General features: G+C 47.2%; 1 protein-coding gene across 3 annotated transcripts in view; it reads right to left on the reverse strand.

Annotated features, from left to right (window-relative positions):
- Positions 1-25,801, reverse strand: part of fggy (FGGY carbohydrate kinase domain containing) — a 155,690-nt gene that overhangs the window by 72,767 nt on the left and 57,122 nt on the right. For all 3 annotated transcript variants that reach the window (XM_039734715.1, XM_039734716.1, XM_039734717.1), the window contains exon 6: positions 3,056-3,171. In XM_039734715.1, coding sequence (XP_039590649.1) covers positions 3,056-3,171 — 116 coding nt within the window. The remainder of the gene's footprint in view (positions 1-3,055; positions 3,172-25,801) is intronic.

The raw sequence follows: 25,801 nt of genomic DNA on the forward strand, positions 1-25,801 counted from the left end.
ATAGATAGATAGATAGACAGATAGATAGATAGATGTGAAAGGCACTATATGATAGATAGATAGATAGAGATGAAAGGCACTATATAATAGATAGATAGATAGATAGATAGATAGATAGATAGATAGAGAGGAAAGGCACTATATAAAAGATAGATAGATAGATAGAGATGAAAGGCACTATATAATAGATAGATACTTTATTAATCGCAAGGGGAAATTCACATAATCCAGCAGCATGTGGTCAGATGTAAGTCACTTCACCAGCCTTTCACTATCATAAAAATAAGAAACAAATGGACAGTTCTCTGTAGAATGAAGTTCCTGTGTCTTTGTTCTTCTTAGTGCTGGGGCCTCTGGCACTCCAGTTTACAGGTTCATGAGCGCTCTGTGCTTATAACGTGGGCAGCGATGAAAGGCGCTATACCAGACAGGCTGTGTGGCCAAGTGGTTAAGGGGCTGGACTGCAGGACGTGGGGCACAATCACCACAATCACCACCACCAGTCACGTAACCTGCACAAGCTCAAATTGTAACAGACATGTGATAATGGCAGTATCTTGAGCATGGGAAAGGCGCTATAAAAATAAAATTTATTATTATTATTACCTGTAAACTGCAGAAAGGTGCCAGGTCTGTAGGTTAAGTGGAAGCAAAGAAAGTCTGGATGTCTACTTCCCACAACATACTCCCCCGTGACCTGCAAAGGCGCTATATGAGGAAGACTTTGGGGTCTGGTGGTTGGCAGTCGGACTGTAAGTCACAACATTTCCCATTCAATAACATAAGACCAGAGTTCAGTGCATGTGAAGTTTTCACTAGAAAGGCGCTATATAAGGGTGGATTAGTGGATATGGAGAGGGGCTGCAGGTCACCTGACTGTGAATGTAATCACCGTCACTGCCCATCACTTCAGCTGCCCACACTCACATTTTTTAAAACAAGGAGCTCCATACCTATCCGGTGCAGAAAGGCACTATATAATGGCGAGCCAAGCAGATAAAGGATTGGACAGAACAGTTTAATGTTCGATTTCCACAAAGAACTCAGCCTACGACCAGAAGCGAGTCGTTCTGCCGCTGCTCAAACTCTATAAAGTACAGTATGTGGAAACAGCTCAGTGATGAAGGGCGCTGTATAAGAAAGGCCATGTGACCTAACGGATCAGGCGCTGCACTGCAGTTCAAGCCCGACCACCACCACTGCCTTCCTTAAGTTGCCTGTGCTGAGATTTTACAAAACCCATAGAAATGTTCAAAGGTGTGAAGCACACAGGAAAGGTGCTATAAAAGACAAAGCGTCCATTGTTTTAGCAGCGGTGGGACCCCCGGTGTACAGAGGTCCGATTGTGCTTTACCTAAATTGACCTACAAATGGCTAAGAGGTGTTGAAAAACCCTCACTGTGCCCTTAGGCATAGCAGGCAGCTCTGACACCATGCCACCCACTGCCAAGCCACCCAGCACAGGCACCACAGCATTCCTTCATTCAGCATTTGGCAAGCCACAACACCGAGTGCCCACCTCTGCCCTCCACAGCGCCTTTCATGAGGTGCAGCCGAAGACGTCTGTTTGAACTTTAGCTGGTCCCCTTCTCACTATGGAAGGAATTCCACCTTAGCTTCTGAAATGAAGACAGCCAGTGCTGGCACGACATGGGTGTTCACACTCAGGGCACCAAAAGGGTACACACTGAGAGAGACAGAGGTGCGTGGGAGGTGCTGACAGGCTTCCCATCCCCGCTGAGGCAAGGGGGGCTTCATAGAGAATCTCCAAAGGTCACCGATGCGCCCTGGAGACCTCCACCACGAGCAGCAAGTGCCATCTGAGGCGAGGGTGGCAGTGGGTGGGAGCACCTAGCAGATCAAAGCCTGCGGTTACCGAAGTGGCAGCCTCAACCTCTACCCTTAATGAGTCACAAGTCACAGTTCAGGGTGGGAGAGTCCGCTGTCACAGGTGGCCTCCAAGGCACTGCAGGTGAGAAAGGTGAGACCACAAACAGAAGAAAATCCACAGTACTTATAGGGGTTGGCATTCACAGGGCAGCTGCTTATGGCAGAGAGGTGATGGAGCTCTCGGACTGTAACCCTGTGATGCCCCCTGCAGCTGCCCACATGCACAACGCAACACACGCAGAAAAGCAGGGTTGCCACCAAGTCAAATCCCCCCCAGATATAAAATATAGTGCCTTTCCTCACCTGTCTCATCACAAGGTATTCTATAATACAGGACAGCAGCACCCCTGCTAGATCTTGAGCCATCAGCCAACATATTCTCAACAGCTGCCCCCTCATGTGGCAAATTAGAGGGTACCCGGGGTCACCACATAGTGCCACTGCCAAGCACTTGTGCTGTCACTGCATTCCCGAAGAACAGATTACCAGAATCTTACAGTGCCAGAAGTACCCCCCTCCATACATACCCAGGTGCCCCAACCTCCCATGCAGAACCCAGGGGACCCCCCCATAAGCATATAAGATAACAAAAGAAGACTAGACTGTGGATATGCCCCCCTTCCCTGGTGACTCCCTATGGTCTTTTTATCACACCTTTCAAAACTGCGGGCATGACAAGCGTCAAGTGCCCTCTGGAGGGAACGGAGGGCATAAACTGCTGGCCTAGATGGTGTGAGTGCCCCACCAACCAGCAGTGACAATTCTAAGCCACACCCCCTCAGAGCACACACTTTCTCCTAATGTTAGTAGGCCACGCCCCTCCATAGATCACAAGACCACACCCACTTTGTCTGTGAATTTCCCCAATGGTGGAACAGCCTCACCCAGAATCACACCCTTAGCCCACCCACCATCCATCAGTGCACTGCTATGCCCCAAACCCCCCCAACATCCTACATGGTGTTTAATAATGAACCCATGAAAAATACCAAATGGGGATCAGTAGTAGAAGGAGGAGGAAGAGGGCACTGAAGACGGGGTGCATGACTTCTTGACACAGTAGAGCACTGCCTGGCCACGGCCAGAATAAGTCAGCAGGGCATGCAGAACTGGAAGGTGCCATCTGCACTCGCCCATTAAGCGCCCACTGCAGGTATCGACTCACCAATTTTAGAGTAGCCGTCTTCCAGCAGGTCCTCCAGGCCGATGGACTCCCAGAAGTTGTCATCCCAGCCCGTCTCGGAGGAGTAGGTCCATTTACAGATGAGAGTGCAGAGGGACCTGGGGGAGGGGGCGAGATAAAAAAAAAAATGAAAAGTGGGCAGAACAGTGAGAAGAAGGGTATGGTGCCAACAGTCAATTCAAAACTGGCCATTGTGCCCCATGGCATGATGGTTGTAATCATGAAAAGATGGATAAGTAGCAGCAAGCTCTGAGGGACTGGCGTCGGCCACCATCCAGCCTGGCAGACTGACTGTCAGTGGTTGTCTTGCCCACATAATCAGTGCAATGAGTCAGAGGATCTCGGGAAGGAGGAACACTCGGCTCCCAGAGTTCACAAAGCGCATGGACGCCTACACAACTCTGCGCGAACAGCTGACCTGCCAAACTTGCCCACGCACCCATTGTGTCTGCTCATATGAATAATTAAAATGAGTTGAGGGGTTATGCTCACCACTAGGAGGTGCAAACACAGGGATGGCTGCATAGACCGATCTGATTTATCCAACCTTCGGGCAGTAAACCCATATTGTCAGTCAATAACTGAAGTGAGGTGAAGGCTTATGCTCACCTCTAGGGGGTGCTAGTGTTCTCTGACAGAGCATTATTGATAGGGTCACTTCATCATTAAGCCCCTCTGTCTGAGTTTAAGTGTGAAGGCCATGTCAGGTGGGCACTACACTCACCCCTAGGGGGCATAAGCGCACAAATGGATTGACCTGACTGACCGACCTGCCTGCTCCCATGTTCTCGTGTCTCCTGCCACCATTGAGGCTGACTTCTTCTTCTGCGTCGTGGCGCGCTGCAGGTTCGTGCCCGAACACTAGATGGCGGTGTGTGTAGCACACGAGAAAAGCAACTGATCCATTAAAATGCAGGCAGTTTTTGCCCACCAAGATGACAGCTCCTCTTGCTACACATTCTCTTCCACAGGTGAATGGAAATCCCCCCCTAACATTTTCCCACTTTTCCATTCATTCGCCGACCGATCCAAACCGACATTTTGCCCTATGAATTGTCCACCGTCTCTGGAGTGTTGGAATGAGAATTCGTATGAATGCGGATATTTTCAAACCCCCTTGACAAGCCTTTTCTCATTCTGCTCCATGTTTACTTCAGAATAGCGGAGGACGAGTGGAAACGCGTTTCGGGGATACGGAGTTACCAAACTGGCCAATCAGAGTCGCAGGTGTCTGTGTAGGATCCATGCTGACGTGTAGCCACATTTTAGAGGAGGTTCACGTCAGCATTATTAAAAATGATTAAAGTTAGGGGAGACATTACACTGGCCTCTAGGGGGCACTAGTGTCTCTCATAGGCTGACTTCATCACTCATCCCTCATCATCTTAATTCAGGTTCAGGCTGATTAAACTAGGAACGCCAGGTGGGTACAACACTCACCCCTAGAGGGCGCACGACTCCATTTATCACCTCTCCAGTTACCCCCTGGGCAGATGACTGTGCCCTCCACTGCTGCACGGGCTCTCAGGCCCCCTTCTGGATTTCTTCATCTGTTGGTATTACACGTTCATTTTCTAAATGTTCATATAAGGGACAAATTGCCACTCCATCCGGGGTCCGTTCCTGCCTTTTGCCCAGTGCTGCTGTGACCATCTATTGCCCCACTTCACCCGACCACCCTGGTAAAGAAATAGTTGAGGTTGAGCTGTCAATCAATATGAACACTCAGAGGGGACTACATGATGTCTTATCTCATCTGCATCACCAGTGAACTCTGGGCTGATGAAAGACTAAGTGGGCATAGTTGCATGTGGGTACCAGTGGAACTGAGTGTGTCTGTTTCTTTGACCATACGAATCATCTGAACCAAGCAGGTGCCAGCGAGCGGAGGCAGTAAGGGCATGCCTATCGGGCAGACCACACTACGGGCTTCACGCTTCCTCTCACCTGACCACAAAGAGGGTGCTTTACTGGCATCCAACCAAATGTCAGATGAAAAGGCGGGTACTGCCATGTGCTACAATCTTGAACAACTGCTAGACACCCAACAATGTTCAAAACAAAACCGAATGAGCAAACTGTAATAGCTTTCTAAAAGTGATAATTGACGCCCCGAGCACCCACAAAGGGACCACCAGAGCCCTGTTTATATAAAGACCCCAAGGCCATCTCGGCCACTGGTTCAAGTCCAAACTCCATGTCCAGCTGTGTAAAATAAACGTAAACCACTGACCTTGGTGGCTAAACGTGTCTGACACATAAAGATCTATATACAGGTATATAGTGCCCTTCCGCCAAGAGCAAATGCATTTTTCTTATATATGTTGAGTGTCGAGTGCAACCCCCTAAGGACAGAACAATCTTCCCTTTTCATATCATATAGCACCTTTCAAGCAGTTGATGTTAGGTGATACCCTTCATCATAAGTGCAGCCCTGATCACTTCACAAGGTGATCCACTACACCAAGTCTGACCGTGTTATATAGCGCCTTTCACAATAAGAAGGGCTGCCAATCAAGCTAATCTATCCATCCATTATTAGACATCTTTCATCAAAGTTGTAATTCCAAATGCACCGTAATAAAAAGACACGGTCTGTCTGGTCGTTGTGTTTCTATCACTCCAAAATAAGGAGCATCGCAAATATTTGTAGTAATAAAATGCACTGCATCTTTCATTCCAACAGATGGCGCATCACAAACATTAACACTGCTTTTACAAATCCCACATCCAATGGCATATACAGTGCATCCGGAAAGTATTCCCAGCGCTTCATCACTTTCTCCACATTGTGTTATGTTACAGCCTTATTCCAAAATGGATTCAATTCATTTTTTTCCTCAGAATTCTACACACAACACCCCATAATGACAAAGTGAAAAAAGTTTACTTGAGGTTTTTGTAAATTTACTAAAAATAAAAAAACTGAGAAATCCCATGTCCATAAGTATTCACAGCCTTTGCCATGAAGCTCCAAATTGAGCTCAGGTGCCTCCTGTGTCCCCTGATAATCCTTGAGATGTTTCATTGGAGTCCACCTGTGGTCAATTCAGTTGATGTGACCTGATTTGGAAAGGCACACACCTGTCTATAGAAGGTCCCACAGTTGACAGTTCATGTCAGAGCACAAACCAAGCATGAAGTCAAAGGAATTGTCTGTAGACCTCTGACAGGATTGTCTCGAGGCACAAATCTGGGGAAGGTTACAGAAACATTTCTGCTGCTTTGAAGGTCCCAATGAGCACAGTGGCCTCCATCATCCGTAAGTGGAAGAAGTTCAAAACCACCAGGACTCTTCCTAGAGCTGGCTGGCCATCTAAACTGAGCGATCGGGGGAGAAGGGCCTTAGTCAGGGAGGTGACCAAGAACCCGATGGTCACTCTGTCAGAGCTCCAGAGGTCCTCTGTGGAGAGAGGAGAACCTTCCAGAAGGACAACCATCTCTGCAGCAATCCACCAATCAGGCCTGTATGGTAGAGTGGCCAGACTGAAGCCACTCCTTAGTAAAAGGCACATTTGATGAGACAAAGATTGAACTCTTTGGTGTGAATGCCAGGCGTCACGTTTGGAGGAAACCAGGCACCGCTCATCACCAGGCCAATACCATCCCTACAGTGACGCATGGTGGTGGCAGCATCAGGAACTGGGAGACTAGTCAGGATAAATGGAAAGATCACTGCAGCAATGTACAGAGACATCCTGGATGAAAACCTGCTCCAGAGCGCTCTTGACCTCAGACTGGGGCGACGGTTCATCTTTCAGCAGGACAACGACCCTAAGGACACAGCCAAGATATCAAAGGAGTGGCTTCAGGACAACTCTGTGAATGTCCTTGAGTGGCCCAGACTTGAATCTGATTGAACATGTCTGGAGAGATCTTAAAATGGCTGAGCACCGACGCTTCCCATCCAATCTGATGGAGCTTGAGAGGTGCTGCAAAGAGGAATGGGCGAAACTGGCCAAGGATAGGTGTGCCAAGCTTGTGGCATCACATTCAGAAAGACTTGAGGCTGGAATTGCTGCCAAAGGGGCATCGACAAAGTATTGAGCGAAGGCTGTGAATACTTATGGACATGGGATTTCTCAGTTTTTTATTTTTAATAAATTTGCAGAAATCTCAAGTAAACTTTTTTCACGTTGTCATTATGGGGTGTTGTGTGTAGAATTCTGAGGAAAAAATGAATTGAATCCATTTTGGAATAAGGCTGTAACATCACAAAATGTGGATAAAGAGATGAAGCGCTGTGAATACTTTCCAGATGGACTGTAACAGAGACACAAGCATTGCATGGCGCACAGCAAATGTCTACGCTGAGGTCTACATTTGTTACTTTGATGATCAGCCTGCCTCAGAAAGGAAGTAAAGCTAGTCATTTCTAAAGGCAGTGCAGTTTGTCAAGTTAATCAATTCTGTTATATAGCGCCTTTTATAATGAATATATCTCTCTATACATAGTAATATACTGTAGAATCTCTAATGATGTGTACAGTTTTACCAAAATGAATTCCTCAATCTGGTGGGATCTTTCACTAGATGTGACATCCCTTGGACAAGTGAAGTGAACAGCACGGGCGAGCCTGTCGGGCTCAATGGCCTGATCTCATCATAATTTTCCTAATGTTCCCTAATTTATTCATAAATCAATTAAGTCTTCTCAGTTAAGCAAGGCCGATGCACAACTTAAGACTCGGGCCCCTTAATTATTTCTTTTTTTTTCCTGAATTAGCAACCAAACAATATTAAGACACAAAATGAACCAATCAAGAAAGGTGAAGGCCTCCGGTCCACAAGACATTCTGACAGCCAGCGCTCTAAAAAAAAGGAAATGTCTGCCAGGGCAGAATGAGCGAGCGCCACGGAATTAAATGACGGCTTTAATTAGCAACGAGAATTGGCTTCGAGTTAAGAAACTGAATGAAGTGAAGTTGGTTGGAGTTTGAGGCCCCGACTTGGTTGCTCATCTGTTGGCTCACTTGACATCAAATTTATGTTTAGGTGCCGTTTAGGGAAAAAAAGAATCAATTCAGCGGTTTAGAATCTTAAGAAAAGTCAATTAAAATAAAGTGAAATAGCGAATGAGCAGCAAAAACTGGTCACTAATTAAGAAAAGAGTTAGAATGAGGGTGTCACGGTGGCGCAGTGGTGGCGCTGCTACCTTTCAGTTAGGAGACCCTTAAGGGTTCGCTTCCTGGGTCCTCCCTGCGTGGAGTTTGCGTGTTCTCCCCTTGTCTGCGTGGCTTTCCTCCCACAGTCCACAGACATGCAGGTCACGTGCATTGGCGATCCTAAATTGTCCCTGGTGTGTGATTGGTATGTGTGTGTGTGTGCGCCATGTCCAGGGATTTGTTCCTGCCTTGCGCCCTGTGTTGGCTGGGATTGGCTCCAGCAGACCCCCATGACCCTGTAGTTAGGATATAGCGGGTTGGATGGATGGATGGAGTTAGAATGAAAGCTTGCAGCCACAGTAGCTCTCCAGGACTGGACTTGGAGACCCCCGCCATAAAACAACCACACACACATGTAACGTGAACACCACAGACAGTCATGCAGACACACACACACGGTGACAGTCCGGGTTGGCAGTGACACGGTGTTCCAAACTCCAGGGACCCCAATGAACACCCAGCCACACTTACACAATGTGCACCCCAAACACAAGCACACTCAACATGCAGCGGGCGATGGCTCTGGCAGCCGCACCCTCTGTGCCCACCACACACAAACAGAATACGACACTAGCACGGCCACACCTGAGACACGGTGACGCACATCTGCACTGAGCCAGCCACAGGACTTTGGGACACTGCGGACACACAAACACACACACAGAGCACAAGCGTGCCCACTTGTTGGCCATGTGATGGCGGTCGCTGTGAAAGGTGCTATATAAAGTAAAACACATCTCATCAGGTTGCCTTTGTAAAGCATTTGCTCCCTGAGGTGGACGCTGAGGGTCAAGGGGGGCTACTATGAAAGGCACTACATACAAACAGGATCACCTGGCTTATTAAGAACAAGTCTGCCAGTCGCTATTTGCTTTACTGCCCTAAACGAAGTGACGTTGCTCATCAGTCCCACGAAATGCGCTATATATAACAAAGGCTGAACACTTTCCATTACGTGCGGAATAATGTGTCTCGTTATACAAGTGAGGGGCCACCGTGAAGCACATCGGGAGGCAAAACAACTGTGAAAGGCGCTATATACAAATAGGACTGGCTGGGTGAGTGTGCAGGCCATCAACTGCATTATTGTACTAAATGAAGGGCTCTGGGGTCTTATTCTTATAAAACAATAAAATACAATTTATTTCTGTATAACTGAAAATCACACAAGGGGTCCCGCAAATGGCCTTAACAGACCCTGCCTCTTAACAGCACCCCAGCCTCGACTCTCTAAGAAAACAAGGAAACCCTTGTAGGGGAAAAAAATGGAAGAAACCTCAGGAAAGGCAGTTCAGAGAGAGAGACCCCTGTCCAGGTAGGCTGGGCGTGCAGTGGTATTAAAAAAAAAAAGGGGTCGATACAACACAATACACAGAACAGAACACAAGTAATCCTCAATACAATAGAAATAGAACAAAAGAAATATTACAAGTAGAGAGCAGAATTCAATAGTAGATGATAACACGTCTGCGGTGGGCTGGCGACCTGCCCAGGGTTTGTTTCCTGCCTTTACTCTCTGTGTTGACTGGGATTTGCTCCGGCAGACCCCCGTGACCTTGTAGTTAGGATATAGCAGGTTGGACAATGGATGGATAGAAGGATATATACATACACATATATACACATACATATACTATATATATATATATATATATATATATATATATATATATATATATATACACACACACTCCTATATATATATATATATATATATATATATATATACATTTTCACACACACATACACATACAGGGTGGTCCAGATCTAATTATGCAGATCCAGATCGTCTGGATGACTTTGATTTATGCGGGGATGATTCTTCATGTCGTCAGTTCACACACTTCTCGATGGTCCAGGATTTTTCGGGTGATTTTCTATGTAATAAACTTAATAAGTTGTAGCATAATAAAAATTGCATAATTAGATCCGGACCACCCTATATATACATATGTATAAAAAATACTGACATTAGCAGCAAAATCCAAAAAAAAAAAAGACAAAATTGAAGTGAGAGTCCCATCCAGACATGAAACATGGCAGACCTTCACGTTCAGCAAGAAGAAATCCAAAGAGCAGCCAGGCAGCGAGCAGCTCCACAGCTGTGATGGCAGGACGCCGACTCCCATTACTTCCCATAAAACTTTCCCTTTCTGACAGCTGAGGAATTTCTGCATCTTTGAAAGCAGCGGACAACGTGGCACTCGAACGACACGCACTCACCTCTTGGTTTCTCACGGGGAAAAAAAAAAAAGAAAACACGAGCAAACCAAAGAGCAAAGTGTCACGTCACACGTGCAGCCTGGTGACACGGTCTTGGGTACTGTGGCTGTGCTGTGGAGAGTCCATTAGGGGGCGCGAATGGCCTCAGCTGCGAACAGGACACAAGGAGGCAGACGATGACAGGCGACACAGGTGTCTATCTGGACAGTGCCGGTGAGGCTCGAACTCAGTCCGCAGGTGGGTGATAAAGCCAAGGACGGACCACCCATATTACCCCTTTGACTCCAGGACTATCTGAGTTACACACACACTACCAGTAAAAAAGTTTTACAACACCTCAGTTCTTTCAATTTTGCTGGAAATGCACAGTTTAATGCCTTAATGTTTCATGAAATCAAGACATTGAACAAATAAACAATAGCAAAGAAAACGTAAGTCCAGGAATCCTCAAGTGTACAAAATTTCATTCACATTTTTGAGCCATCAGAGTGGCCTGCACCTTCTGCTAATATAACCGCCAAACTGTGGTCACCCCTGTGATTCAGAATGCCAGTCGCCGTGTGCAGGTCGCCAACCCCAGACCGTCATACGTCCTCCGCCATGTTTGACAGTTGGTGTCACACACTCAGGGACCATCCTGTCCCCAACACGATGGCGTACAAACACCCTGCATTGGTGATGAAGTGAAGATTTCCAGTTTGGATTCATCGGTCCACAGCTGGTATCTCAAAGCCTCATTTTGTCATTTAAGGAATGGCTCTCTTAATGCCACTCGCCCTGCCAGTCCCCTCCTCGCAGTAGAAGCTGACATTTGCTTTTGTTGACCTGCACTGTTAAGCTTTGCTTGAAGCTGAAGCTTGATCTGAGGCGCCTGTGACCACGCAAGCTGGTGACCCTCAGAAACTGACCACCATATCTCTCCCTATCAGAGTTTCTTCCAGTTTCCAGTTGCCTTTGGACTGTGTAGGACACCACTGGACTCACTGATGGTTTGTTTGTTTGTTGTTTTTTGCAGTTTCTCTGAATGAAGGACGCACACCGCTACGGGTAACACTGCTCGGACTCATTTCATTGGTCGATTGCAGTTTTCTTGTCATTATCACTGGAATATCGTCCAAGTAAGACTAGTAACACAGTAGTCACTTCCAACTCTGCTTTAAGACAGACAGTTTATAAGTAATCATCAGAAATGGGGACACCTGTGCAAATTGTTTGCTTCAACGTGAAGGGCTTCATTAATTTTAATGGCTGCAGGACATCTGTAGGTTGTAACCTATTGCTTGTTCTATGACGAAGGTCCATTTGTAAAATTCTGAAATTTCATTTCGTTCCGATTTTGCTAACCTAAAGTTTACATTTAAACCTCTGGCAGTTTACTGCTTACCCTTTTCACCATTTTAGGTCATTCACTGCACGACAGCTGATTACATTTGAAGACAAACTGTACAAATGGAGGTGTTCTAAAACTTCTGACCAGTAGTGTACATAAAGATAGGTGAGTATATAGCACACTGGCCATGTGCGCCCAGCTACGTTGCGCGTGTTAAAGTGGTCTGTGAAGGGCTCCCTGTTTAAACGTGAACTGGGCCCTTCGTCGCACAGCATTATGATTTATTATAAGGGAAACAAAATTACAAAAGAAAACCCTTGGATATTGATTCGATAGGAACGGCCTACTGTCCGAATCGTAATTATGTGGTGGTGTAGGAGCGTTTCTGCTTCTGTCCGTTCACAGACCGTATCGTTTTCAGGACGCTGTCGTTTCCTCTCACGATCTCTTTCTCCAATCTCGTAGGTTGCTTTGTGGCAATCCAAAGAGTGAGGCGATATACACAGAGCAATGGTTATACAAGGGGGACACATAGGTATTCAGGCTCTTTAAAGCATAAATAAGGATCACTTCACTGACATGTGAGCAAGCCACGGTACAACTGTGAGACGCACAGCACTCGCCGGCTACAACGTAACAGTAATATTTTCCAGAACGTGCTGTTACGTCGTCATTCATTTTACCCACGGCCTCTCTTTCACTCATATGTTACGTAGGCACGTACCTTTTATCTTCCACAATCTCATTCTCTAACCAGGCCTCAGGAGCTGACCAGCGTAACACTGTCCACCACCCCTTTTGTTATTCTGGCACATTGATGACACCCGTGAGTAACAACAGCGTACTAAACTGGAAGGTGGTCTACGCATGCGTGGAATTTGTGGACAAACAAAGATCAAGATCTAAATGAAGATCTCTTTAGGTAATTTAAAGCACAACAATTTGTTTAGTTTGAATGTCTGTGTTTTGAGGTGTGACTGGCGTACTGCAGTCTTCAGTAGTATAAGCCTGGAGGAGATTCTTAATGCAATGCCTATGTTTTAGCTGTCTCTCTACTGCCATCTAGTGCTTCTGCTTCTAACTCATTCACGGACAAACAAAGATCAAGATCCAAATGAAGATTATATATAGAGATAGAGATATGTACTGTATATGTGTGTGTATATATTGTTAGCCACTAGGGGGCGTACTGCCACCATAATCCCCGACACATACAGGCAGGACACAGGTTCAACTCAACACCCGTGCTTATTTACAGTTTGTGCACCAATACATCAATACACAGTCCTTTCCCTTCCTCCCGACTCTGGCGGCTCCTCTTATTCAGGTCCCGGGAGTGTATCAGTATTACCTGGAAGTCTTTATAGGGCTCTGCAGCTCCCCCTGGTGGCCCCCACAGAACCTAACAAGGCTGCACCAAACTCCAGCTCCAGACATGCCCTGTGGCAGGGGTGTCAAACTCTGGGCTGCAGGTCTTCATTCTCACCCTATTCCTACTCAGTTTTCACTGCTAATTAACTCCTTTTCCTTCATTTTAATAGCCCAGTTTTTAAGGATTCGGTCCTCTGAATTTATTCCTTTCTTCATTAAATGACAGCCAAACCGAAATGAGCCGACACATGACCACCTAAACTGGGATTTCAAACTCCAACCAATCTCTTAATGACAAGCTGATTCCTGCTCTTACGTAAACCCGTTATTTAATTCCGCAGCCTGTCGCTGCTCCCATTCTGCCACAGCAGACATTTCCAAAACTGTTGATTTTTCTGTTTTTTTCTAAGAACATCATCGCAATGTTTTGGTGACCTGAGCAGATCAGCCTTACTGAGACCTTCACCTTTCTTCATTTTCAGATATTGTGTGATGGGCACAGGTGAGCTGGTTATGTGGCGGCTCGTTTTCTGTCTCATTATTGTTTGGCTGCTAATTAAGGAAACAGAAACAACTAAGGGACCAGAGTCAAGTTAAGTAAAGTTAAGGCAAAATAAGTCAGTTAGCAGCGGAAACTGGTCACTAATGAAAATGATGGTTAGAATGAAAACCAGCAGCCAATTTGGCCCTCCAGGACCGGAGTTTGACACACATGCCCTGCGGGAATCTATGGTGGCAAAGCCGCCCAGGAGAGCTGCCCTCTAGTGTCCCAGGGGAGGTATTGCCTCACCAATGTCCTCTCCCCTGGTCCTTCCAGTCTGTTGGCCGTGGCCACCCATCACTATATATATATATATTGTGATAATAATACAATAAAGACATCATCAAGATTTGGGGCAGCCACCCGTATATTGTTTTTCCCAGCTGCAAAAGTTTTTTTAAGCATGATGTGCACAGAACAGAGTCCACAACGGAACTGATTACAATAACCCAAGATGGAGGCTTTAAAGGCCCATCGAGGAAATGATGTCATCAAACGGGCCGGAACCAGAAGTGACATCAGCAAAAGGGGCCGGCTCCGGAAGTGACGTCAGCAAAGGGGCCGGCTCCGGAAGTGACATCAACAAAGGGGCCGGCTCCGGAAATGACGTCTTCTGAGGTGCCAGAACCTTGCAGGATTTCACAGGAAAGGTCTGTAGGGAACTGAGAAAGACAGTCAGCGCACTCCGCCGCCCCCTGGCCAAATGTTTTATTACACTTACTCAGACCCTTTAGCTGCATCCTACTCGCACGTGTGTGATAATATATACAGTTGTGCTTGAAAGTTTGTAAACCCTTCAGAATTTTCTATATTTCTGTAGAAATATGACCTAAAACATCGTCAGATTTTCACTCAAGTCCTAAAAGTAGATAAAGAGAAACCAGTTAAACAAATGAGACAAAAATATTATACTTGGTCGTTTATTTATTAAGATACAAACCAGTTCAACTGTGTGCAGCTCAACTATTTGACACTTGAAAGTGAAGTCCAGTCACTACATGTACTGCAAATCTTGCCCCCTAGTGGCTGAGGAGTTGGCTGCATGCAGGGTTTAAGAATAACATGAACCCTGACACAGAGGAGAGGACAGGTTCGGAGCCTGCGTTGATACGGCGTGTTGTTGCGCCCACCACAAGAAACCACCTTAGGATCCCAGATTAGTACCCGAGTGCAGCCATGCGACAGCTGACACCTCAGCACCACGTTAGTTCAAATGGAATGGAGCAGAGGTACACCCTAATTACTAAGTGGTCTACCAATACTGCTCCCTAGTGGCTAAGGACTTGTCTGTGTGCTGCTCAATTATTTGAGCCCTGAAAGCGGAGTCCAGTCACTACATGTACTGCAAATCTTGCCCCCTAGTGGCTGAGGAGTTGGCTGCATGCAGGGTTTAAGAATAACATGAACCCTGACAGAGGCACATCTCAGATACTAAGTGGTCCACCAGTACTGACCACTGGGTGCTAAGGAGCTGCTCTTGTGCAATTCAACTCCATGACCCCCTGAATAAGCAGGATCTCACTTACTACATGTGCTACCAATACGGCCCCCTAACGGCTAAGGAGTTCCATCAGGGTTCATATAACAGGACTGCACACCACCCGATTATATAAACCCTGACAGAGGGGGGGATTCGAATTCTTATACTTGTTGTCAATCCCACCCCCTAGTGGCTAAGGACTTGTCTGTGTGCTGCTCAATTCCTTGACACATGAAACTGGAGTCCAGTCAGTACATGTTCTGCCAATACTGCCCCCTAGTGGCTAAGGAGTTCCATCAGGGTTCATATAAGAGCACTGCACACCATTCAGATTATGATCCCTAACAGAGGGGGATCTCAATTACTAAGTGGTCTACTAGTAGTGACTCAGTACTCGACGCTAAGGAGCTGCTCTTGTGCAGTTCAACCCCATGGCCCCCTGAATGAATAGGATCTTAGTTACTACATTTGCTAGCCATACTGTCCCCTAGTGTCTAAAGACATCAGGTGTTATATAACAGAGCAGCACACCCTTCAGATGTATGAACCCCGACAGAGGGGGGATTTCAATTCCAATAGATGCTGTCAATCCCACCCCTAGTGGCTAAGGACTTGTCTGTGTGCTGCTCAATTACTTGACCCCAGAAAGTGGAGTCCAGTCACTACATGTACTGCAAATCTTGCCCCCTAGTGGCTGAGGAGATGGCTGCATGCAGGGTTTAAGAATAACATGAACCCTGACACAGAGGAGAGGACAGGTTCGGAGCCTGCGTTGATACAGCGTGTTGTTGCGCCCACCACAAGAAACCACCTTAGGATCCCAGATTAGTACCCGAGTGCAGCCATGCGACAGCTGACACCTCAGCACCACGTTAGTTCAAATGGAATGGAGCAGAGGTACACCCTAATTACTAAGTGGTCTACCAATACTGCCCCCTAGTGGCTAAGGAGGAGTCCAGTCACTACATGTACTGCAAATCTTGCCCCCTAGTGGCTGAGGAGATGGCTGCATGCAGGGTTGAAGAATAATATGAACCCTGACAGAGGCACATCTCAGATACTAAGTGGTCTACCAGTACTGACCACTGGGTGCTAAGGAGCTGCTCTTGTGCAATTCAACTCCATGACCCCCTGAATAAGCAGGATCTCACTTACTACATGTGCTACCAATACTGCCCCCTAACGGCTAAGGAGTTCCATCAGGGTTCATGTAACAGGACTGCACACCACCCGATTATATAAACCCTGACAGAGGGGGGGATTCGAATTCTTATACTTGTTGTCAATCCCACCCCCTAGTGGCTAAGGACTTGTCTGTGTGCTGCTCAATTCCTTGACACATGAAACTGGAGTCCAGTCAGTACATGTTCTGCCAATACTGCCCCCTAGTGGCTAAGGAGTTCCATCAGGGTTCATATAAGAGCACTGCACACCATTCAGATTATGATCCCTAACAGAGGGGGATCTCAATTACTAAGTGGTCTACTAGTACTGACTCAGTACTCGACGCTAAGGAGCTGCTCTTGTGCAGTTCAACCCCATGGCCCCCTGAATGAATAGGATCTTAGTTACTACATTTGCTAGCCATACTGCCCCCTAGTGTCTAAAGACATCAGGTGTTATATAACAGAGCAGCACACCCTTCAGATGTATGAACCCCGACAGAGGGGGGATTTCAATTCCAATAGATGCTGTCAATCCCACCCCTAGTGGCTAAGGACTTGTCTGTGTGCTGCTCAATTACTTGACCCCTGAAAGTGGAGTCCAGTCACTACATGTACTGCAAATTCTGCCCCCTAGTGGCTAAGGAGTTGCATGTTTGCAGCCCAATTACATGAACTGCGACTAAAGTAGATCCCAGATGCTACGCAGCCTGTCGACACTGCCCCCTAGTGGCCACTGAATTGCCCCTCTGCACGTCAACTCCATGACCCCTGAAGGAGGTGCATCCCCAGTTGCTCCATGTGCTGCCAATAGCCCCCCTCTAGTGGCCAAGGAGTCGGCCCAAACAGCAGGTCTGTGAGCGGCTGAGTTGACCTGGCGGTGCTCAAACCCGCAGGAGCCTCCAAGTCACTTCACTGCTGGCTTCTGACAAAGGCGCTATACAATGACAAGACGGAGCTCCAGTCCCGTAAACAAACAGATGACAGGACCCCCTTTATCTCTCGGCCGCCGTTTGCTTTCTCTTTCTGTTGTTTCATCACCTGCAAAGACAGCTCGCAGCAGAACGAAACCAAAAAGAGAAGATCAAAGCCATGTGGCAAAGTCCCAAAACTTTTACACCTTTGAAGAGCACGAAATTAAAAAAAATAAAAAAACACAACAACTTCTAGAAGAGGCGGCGAGGTTTGTGTGCGGCCGCCTCCAGCGCCCTGGTGTTCTGACTCAAACGTGTGCCCCGGAGGTGCTGCCAGCACCACACCAAGAACATCTTGTCCTGATTAATTGGCACTCTCCTCGCCAGCGCCCTTTTGGAGTCTCTGCTTCTGAGGAGCTTATTAGATTAAAGGAGGGCGCAGGCCAGCGAGCTAGCGAACGAGAGAGAGAGAGAGAGGGAGAGCATTCCACGGGCCTCGGCCGTCGTAAAAAGGCAGCAGATGTTTGGCGCAGACACAAACACGGGCGGGTGGGCAGGCCGTCCTGGGCAAAGCATCATGGAGACCAGCTGGCCTGGTCTTCCATACGAGCCCCCCCATGGCGGACCTGCACGCCCTGCGCTGAGCTTCAATCTGCTGAATGTGACAGCCGCCTTTGGCGGAATGGATGGGACCCCACATACAAGGAACTGAGTGCCAACGGGCATCGGAACTTTAACACACAGTCTACATGTAATTGTATTTATATAGCGCCTTTCAACGTCGACTGCCACCCTTAGGCTCAGAGAAGTACTCGTATTGGCTAGTTGCATGTCACATGGCAGATTTTGAGGGTGCACTTTGGATTTATCACAGTCTCTTCTTCACCGAAGTTGCCTCTGGCCCCCGCCATTTCTTCCCTTACTAAAAAGGGATGCTTTTCAGTCAGTTCCACCAACTCTGTTTAAGTTCAATGCTTTAGCCACTAGGAGGCAGCACAGGCTGAGCGTGCCCTTCAAGCCTGCATAACCCAATTTAGAGTCAACGGAAATCTGAGCCCACCCCAGGACGGAGCACCAGGCCACCACGGGGCCACGATGGTCCACATAGCCAAACTCACTTACCCACCTTACAGCAAAGACGTTCAAAAAGTGAGCTGTCATAGCACGGCTGACCGAGGCAGGTCTCGATTACTGAGCAGAATGTCAGACTGCCCCCTGGTGGTGAAGGAACTGCCTCTGTACAGTTCAAACATGTGACTCCTGACAGAAGCAGAACCAATCTGTATGTGAGCTGTCAATGATGACCCCTAGTGGCTAGACAGTGACCTGTGTGCACTCTAATAATCTGGACTCTAGAGGAAAGGTTGATCCAAATTACTAAAAACACCAAAAAGTGCCCCCTAGTGGCTACAGAGATAGCCATGTGCAGCCCGATTGTATAAACCTTGAAGGAGGCAAAAAACAGTTACTGGATAGGGTATCGATACTGCCCCCTGGTGGCCAAGGGGTTGCCAGTGAGCACTTCAGCTCAATTAAAACATAGGCTACCTATACTGACCCCTAGTGCCTAAGGAATTGTTCTTGCACAGTCCAATTCCATAAACTCTGACAAAAGTGGATCCCACTTACTACAGGAGCTATCGATACTGCCCCCTGGTGGCTAAGGGCTTGCCTGTGTACTGTCCAGTTATATGACTCCTGATGAATGTTGCAGCAACTCATATTTGCACTGCCAATACTGCCCCCTAATGGGTAAAGGAGTCGCTCGTGTGCAGTCCAATTATTTGACCTCTGATGAAGGGGGATCCTCATTTCTATGTAGGCTACCAAAACCAACAACTCCCCAACGGAGGCAGGAATCAATTACTACGCAGGCTGTCAATTCTACCGCCCACTAAATTGATAGTACACTCCAATTATAGGAACCCTGACAGAGGTGAATCTCAAGGCCTACAGTTAGCCATTCTGCCCCCTAGTGGTTATAGAATTGTGTGCATGCAGTCCAATTACATCAGCCCTGGTAGAGGTGGGTTCAATTACTACATAGTCTACCAATACTGCCCCCTAGTGGCTACAAGAATTAGCACTTTACAGTCCAGTTATATGAACCCTGACCAAAGTCAATTCCAATTCTGAAACAGTTTGTCAATACCGCCTCCTAGTGGTTAAGGAACTGCCTGTCTACTGTCCAATTAGATCAAACCTGATGGAGGTGGATTTCAATCACTACATAGGCTGCCAACACTGCCCCCTAGAGGCCAAGAAGCTGCTGTGTACAGTCCAAATATATGACTCCTGGTGAATGCTAAGGTAATTTATACTTGCACTGCTAATACTGCCTTACCTAATAGGTAAAGGAGTTGCTCATGTGCAGTCCGATTATTTGACCTCAGATTAAGGTGGATTCTCATTTCTATGTAGACTATCAATACTCTAACCCCCAAATCCAAAGGAGGCAGGAATCAACTAGTACACAGGCTGACAATTCTGCTCCCTACTAAATTGCTAGAACAGTCCAACTATATGAACAATTACCCATACTGCCCCCCAGTGGTTATAGAATTGTACATGTGTGGTCCAGTTACATTATCCCTGATGGAGGTGGATTCAGTCACTACACAGCCTGCCGATACTGCCACCTAGTGGCTAAGGAATTAGCGCTTTGCAATCCAATTATAAGACCCCTGACCAAGATGGATCTCAAGGTTCACACAGGAAGAACATGAAAATTTTAGGCCAGGAGCACCAAGCACTGAGCCGGCCCAGAGTACCACACTCAAGGCGCTATATTGCGGGGGCTTTATTACAATCAGAGCACAGAATCTAGGCAATCAAGTTATGGGGGATTTCAGCCGAGCTCCTCGGCCACAAGACATTCCAGCAAATGGATATGGACATTCGAGAGGGAAAGTGTGAGAGGGTCACCTCTCCACCATGCAGCATGCCCTTCAAATAGTGACCAGCAGGTGGCAGTCAAGCAGTACCCCTCACCTGGGAAGCTTCAGCCCCACGTCAGTGAGCCCCACTCACAAGGGGAGGCGCATTTAATCACCATGAACAGGTCAGAGCCTGAAAGATGCAGTTGCCATTTTGAGGCTGCAGGGGGCGCCATGCAAGCTGATGCAATTTGAATGGTGCCATATTGCTGCCATGTTACTTCAGCCCCAAAGCTGCCACCACTCTGGTTATTTGAGACAGCTGCTTGTTAAGGCTATGCAGATGCCTTAAGGCCGCCTCCATTTTATTTTCTGAGCTGCTTGAATTCATCATCACCTGATACTTCATTTATATAGCGCCTTTTCTAAAGCTCATCAGCTATTTTGAGGCCAATGTAGAGTTTCCAGTCCACCCAACCCATGGACAAAAACACACAAAGACAAGGGGAGAACACATAAACTCCACACAGACCATGGACTCTGGAGCCATGAGGTGGCAGCATTAAAGACTATGCCCCTGTGCCCACTGAAAGTATATATATATATATATATATATATATATATATATATATAAAAAGTGGCACAGCACATAAAAAATAAGCAGAGGTTCAAGCAAACATACATATAGGACATGCCTGCTGGCTGGCAAATACCTCTGGGTTAGAAGGCGTGTGATGTCATCCACTCCGGTGTTGCTAAACTACAAACGCGGCACCCCGAGGCACTTGTGATAACGTCGGTAGATTTTAACCAGATAGACAGACAGACAGGCAGATAGATAGATAGATAGATAGATAGATAGATAGATGTGAAAGGCACTATATGATAGATAGATAGATAGATAGATAGATAGATAGATAGATAGATAGATAGATACTTTATTAATCCCAAGGGAAAATTCCCATACTCCAGCAGCAGCATACTGATAAAGAACAATATTAAATTAAAGAGTGATAACAATGCAGGTATAACAGACAATAACTTTGTATAATGTTAATGTTTACCCCCCGTTGGGTGGAATTGAAGAGTCTCATAGTGTGGGGTCTCCTCAGTCTGTCACTGAAGCTGCTCTTCTGTCTGGAGATGATCCTGTTCAGTGGATGCAGTGGATTCTCCATGATTGACAGGTGCCTGCTCAGCGCCCGTCGCTCTGCCACGGATGTCAAACTGTCCAGCTCCGTGCCTACAATAGAGCCTGCCTTCCTCACCAGTTTGTCCAGGTGTGAGGCGTCCCTCTTCTTTATGCTGCCTCCCCAGCACACAACCGTGGAGTGGTGGATCTGAGGCTAGGGATCTACCTTCCGATTGCCAGTTCGAATCCCGTAAATGCCAATAGGAACTCTGCTCTGTTGGGCAAGGTCCTTAACTTGCAATAGCTGAGTGCTTTGAGTAGTGAGAAAAGCGATATATAAATGCAAAGAATTATTATTATTAAGAGGACGCTCACCACAACCGTCTGATAGAACATCTGCAGCATCTTATTGCAGATGTTGAAGGATTCCAGCCTTCTAATGAAGTATAGTCAGCTCTGTCCTCTCTTACACAGATCATCAGTATTGGCAGTCCAGTCCAGTTTATCATCCAGCTGCACTCCCAGGTGTTTATAGGTCTGCACCCTCTGCACAGTCGCCTCTGATGATCACGGGGTCCATGAGGGGTCTGGTCCTCCTAAAATCCACCAGCAGCTCCTTGGTCTTGCTGGTGTTCAGTTGTAGGTGGTTTGAGTCGCAACATTTAACAAAGTCCTTGATTAGGTTCCTGTACTCCTCCTCCTGCCCACTCCTGATGCAGCCCACCATAGCAGTGTCGTCAGTGAACTTTTGCACGTGGCAGGACTCCGAGTCGTATTGGAAGTCCAATGTATGTTGGCTGAACAGGACCGGAGAAAGTCCAGTCCCCTGCGGCGCTCCTGTGCTGCTGACCACCATGTCAGACCTGCTCCACTGACAGACTGAGGAGACCCCACACTATGCAACTCTTCAGTTCCACACACGGGGGGTAAACGTTAACATTATATAAAGTTATTGTCTGTTATACCTTCATTGTTATCACTCTTTAATTTAATATTGTTATTTATCAGTATGCTGCTGCTGGATTATGTGAATTTCCCCTTGGGATTAATAAAGTATCTATCTATCTATCTTATAGTGCCTTAAATCCATCCGTCTATCTATCTATCTATGGCCCTGTAGAAGAAGTGGGTAGCAACAGGCAGAGTCCCCCGACTAAGCTTAGGGGAGTAGGGAGGGTGCAAGTACATCATGCTGTGGGCAAAGCGGGCACCTGGCTGCCGACTGCACCGTTTTCAGCGGCTTCCCTGCTTCTTGTAGACATTCTCGCTAGGCATCTGACAAGTGCAGCAGCAGGGCATACAGATCACCAGAGCACCATCAAGACGTGACTCCTGGCTAACATAAAACGGCGCACGTCCCAGAGCGGGACCGCCGCTGTACGGCCAAGAGAAACACATTCCCTGGCTGAGATCATCTGCCCGAAATAGAAAGCTCCATCTATTTCTCAAATTTCACACTGCGCCGTCGGGCACGCTGACGGTGGGGGAAGGCGGGGGGGGGTTGATTTGGTGGGTGTGGGGGTTGAGCAAAGAGGCCCACTCTGGAGTCGTTCCTCTTTGGGACTTTCAACGTCTGCGTGTTTGCTGGGATCACCGGTGAACTGCAGTAGTCAGACATCAGTGGTAGGCCTCCTGCTCATCAGTCAGTAGGGGGCGACGTGCAAACACCTAAGGCTCCTGGGCTTCATTAATGAAAAGGGAGATGGGATCACATTAGCGCCACCTGGAGGACGGCCTGCAAGTGGTACACTCCTCCTGGACCAAACATGGTGGGCAAAAAAAATGATAAAGCATGACAGCAAGGTGGCAACTGAAGTCACTGTGAGCATGGTGGTCACTCTTACTGGGGTCCACATGCTAACACACAATACTGTGCCCAATGTCACTTACCTTGTGCTACCAAGGTGGCAGAGCAAACAATAGAAGATTGTCACAGCTGCACTGAAAATGTTCAGATCTCCTAAACCAATAACAACACCAAACTGAGATTCTTGTCTCTTAAGTGCCCCCGGTGGCAACACTTTCTGCATGGAGTTGGCATATTCGCCCCGCACCTGAGCCAGTGTTCTCCAGTCTTCTCTCACACCCCAACTGAAACATATAAGGTGCCATCTGGGGAGCTGAAACTGGCCCAGTATGAATGATGAACCCCATGGGAGACTGGCATCCCATGCTGGACTGGTTCTGCTCTGCACCCAACGACTGCTGAAGTAGAATCAGCAGGTTCACAAAATGACCGATGGAGAAAGTAATCCAGTTTGTGACAAACCTACTCGACTGCCCCCCAAATCAGACCGAATGAACACAGACTCATAAATGGCATAAATGACAATGCTTCTTAGCACCGGGAAGGTTTTACTGCCCAACAATTCAAAGTCGATATGGGAAGGATAGGGGATTGTTCAGGCTCCGCCCCAAGCACTATTTGATTTACCTAACTCCTCCCATCAAGTGACTTCAACCTGATTTGAAAAGAACGAGAACAGGGAGGGGCCAGAGGGAGCCTGCTTGTGACAAGAGGCCATAAGGGGGTGGGGTTTCATGTCAAAGCCCCACCCATATTCCTTTCTTCATTACCTCTCTTTTCCTTCTCTAATTCTTTCTCTCCAATTCTCCGCTTTCTCTCTTTCTTTCTTAAGACCTGCTGCACCCACTACATGACAAACCAAATCAGGATCCCAGATTAGGACCCGAGTGCAGCCATGTGACAGGTGACACCTCAGCACCACACTAGTTCAGATGGAATGGAACCAGCGTGTGGTCTTTTATGGTGGCTGGAGTGCCAATTCTGCCACTAACCCCCAGGTTGGAGGGCCTACATGCAGGGCTGGATGCAGATTACCGTCACACCCAGGGCGGAGCAATGGCAGGTTAAGGGCCTTGCTCAGGGGCCCAACGGAGCAGAGTCACTTTTGGCGTTTTATGGGATTCGATTGCCAGTGCAGATGCCTACCTCAGAGCCACCACTCCGCCCAAACACATTTCAGTAATTTGAAACTCTGCACCCAGCAATATAACATCTGTTAGCGGAGCACAAAAATAATAAATAAATACAACAGTCACTCGCGTGTTTCCGTGGCAATGGTCCAGACGCATGTCATCATTCTAGAGTGCGCCCGAGAGCGCTCCGACACCTGAAGAAAAGCAGAACCCCCAGGATCTCCCACCAGACTGCGAAAGAAGCTCGAAAAGGCGACGAGTTAAAGGTCTGTGCCGTTTGAAAACACATACAGTGACCGCTCTGTTCAGTCGGTGGTCCGCAATTACACACACGCCAGGACATCATAAAGCTACGCCAACTTAAGGAAAATGGCAGGTGCCCGGACCTCTGCAGTGCCACCACCCTCACTTGTGTCAAATGTGTGGCAAAGTTTGAATAATGAATGTGGGGAGGGGCTGCAGCCATTAAAATGTTTAATTCAATGTGAAGGAGCCGTGAAGTAAAGAACACAAGAAATCCGAATGAGCCCGTAGAGGGAGCTGGGGGGACAAAGCAGGACTAACAAAGCTGTGGCCGCAGCGTTCCAAAGCTCCGACGGGATGGCGTTCCTGTGAGCGGTGACTGGCCAGCATATGCAGTTAGCCACACTGCAGGGCAGCCGCTGACCGGAGAGGTCACATTTTACACTCCTGGTCACTCCGGTAAATCTCATCCCGTTTCTCGCCCGCACTCCTAAAAGGCACATGAATTGGCCACACAGCCTACGTCAAGGATATTCAACATTACAAACAATAAGGGCAAATATTACAATTGAGGGAGGCCTCGTGGGGGTCAAGGCTTAACGTTTTATTGGTGAAATGCTGCCACTGTGTTATAAAATAATAGACCTGTCCTTAGGCGAGGCTTATCCTGCTTCTTTTTATTTAAGTTCAAGTTCAAAGTTTATTGTCATGTGCGCAGTAAGGAAACGCGTTTCCCTGTACAATGAAATTCTTTCTTTGCTGTCCACACCAAATGACAAAACCAACATATGAAGATAGACATAAATAATAAGTAGCAGACAGATCAGAGATGTCGAACTCCAGGCCTGGAGGGTCGCAGGGGCTGCAGGTTTTCATTCTCACCCTTCTCTTAATCAGTCACCAGTTTTCACTGCTAAATAACTTCTTTTCCGTTCATTTTAATAGCCATGTTTTTAAAAATTCAGTTCTCTTAATTGATTCTTTTCTTCATTAAATGGCAGCCAAACAGAAATGAGACGTGAGACGAGCCAACAGATGAACATTTCAAACTGCCTCTTGGCTGCTGTGAAGGCTTTTCTTAGTACGTACTTCACAGCTTTGTACTCCATCTCAGCGCCTGATCTAAATGCAGGGCTTCTGGTTGGGGGAACTTCCTGACTGGTATTGTGGGCATGATGTTTTTTTGTTTTTTTTTTATTCTTTATTTCACCTTATACAATTTCTTGTATTAGAAATGTGTTCGTTTTCGCATACCCTTTGGGGTCAGAGCACAGGGTCAGCCATTGTACAGCGCCCCCTGGAGCAACTGAAGGTTAAGGGTCATGCTCAAGGGCCCAGCAGAGTAGGATC

The sequence above is a fragment of the Polypterus senegalus genome, chromosome 14, assembly GCF_016835505.1.
Source record: "Polypterus senegalus isolate Bchr_013 chromosome 14, ASM1683550v1, whole genome shotgun sequence".
In the NCBI taxonomy this organism is placed as follows: Eukaryota; Metazoa; Chordata; class Cladistia; order Polypteriformes; family Polypteridae; genus Polypterus; species Polypterus senegalus.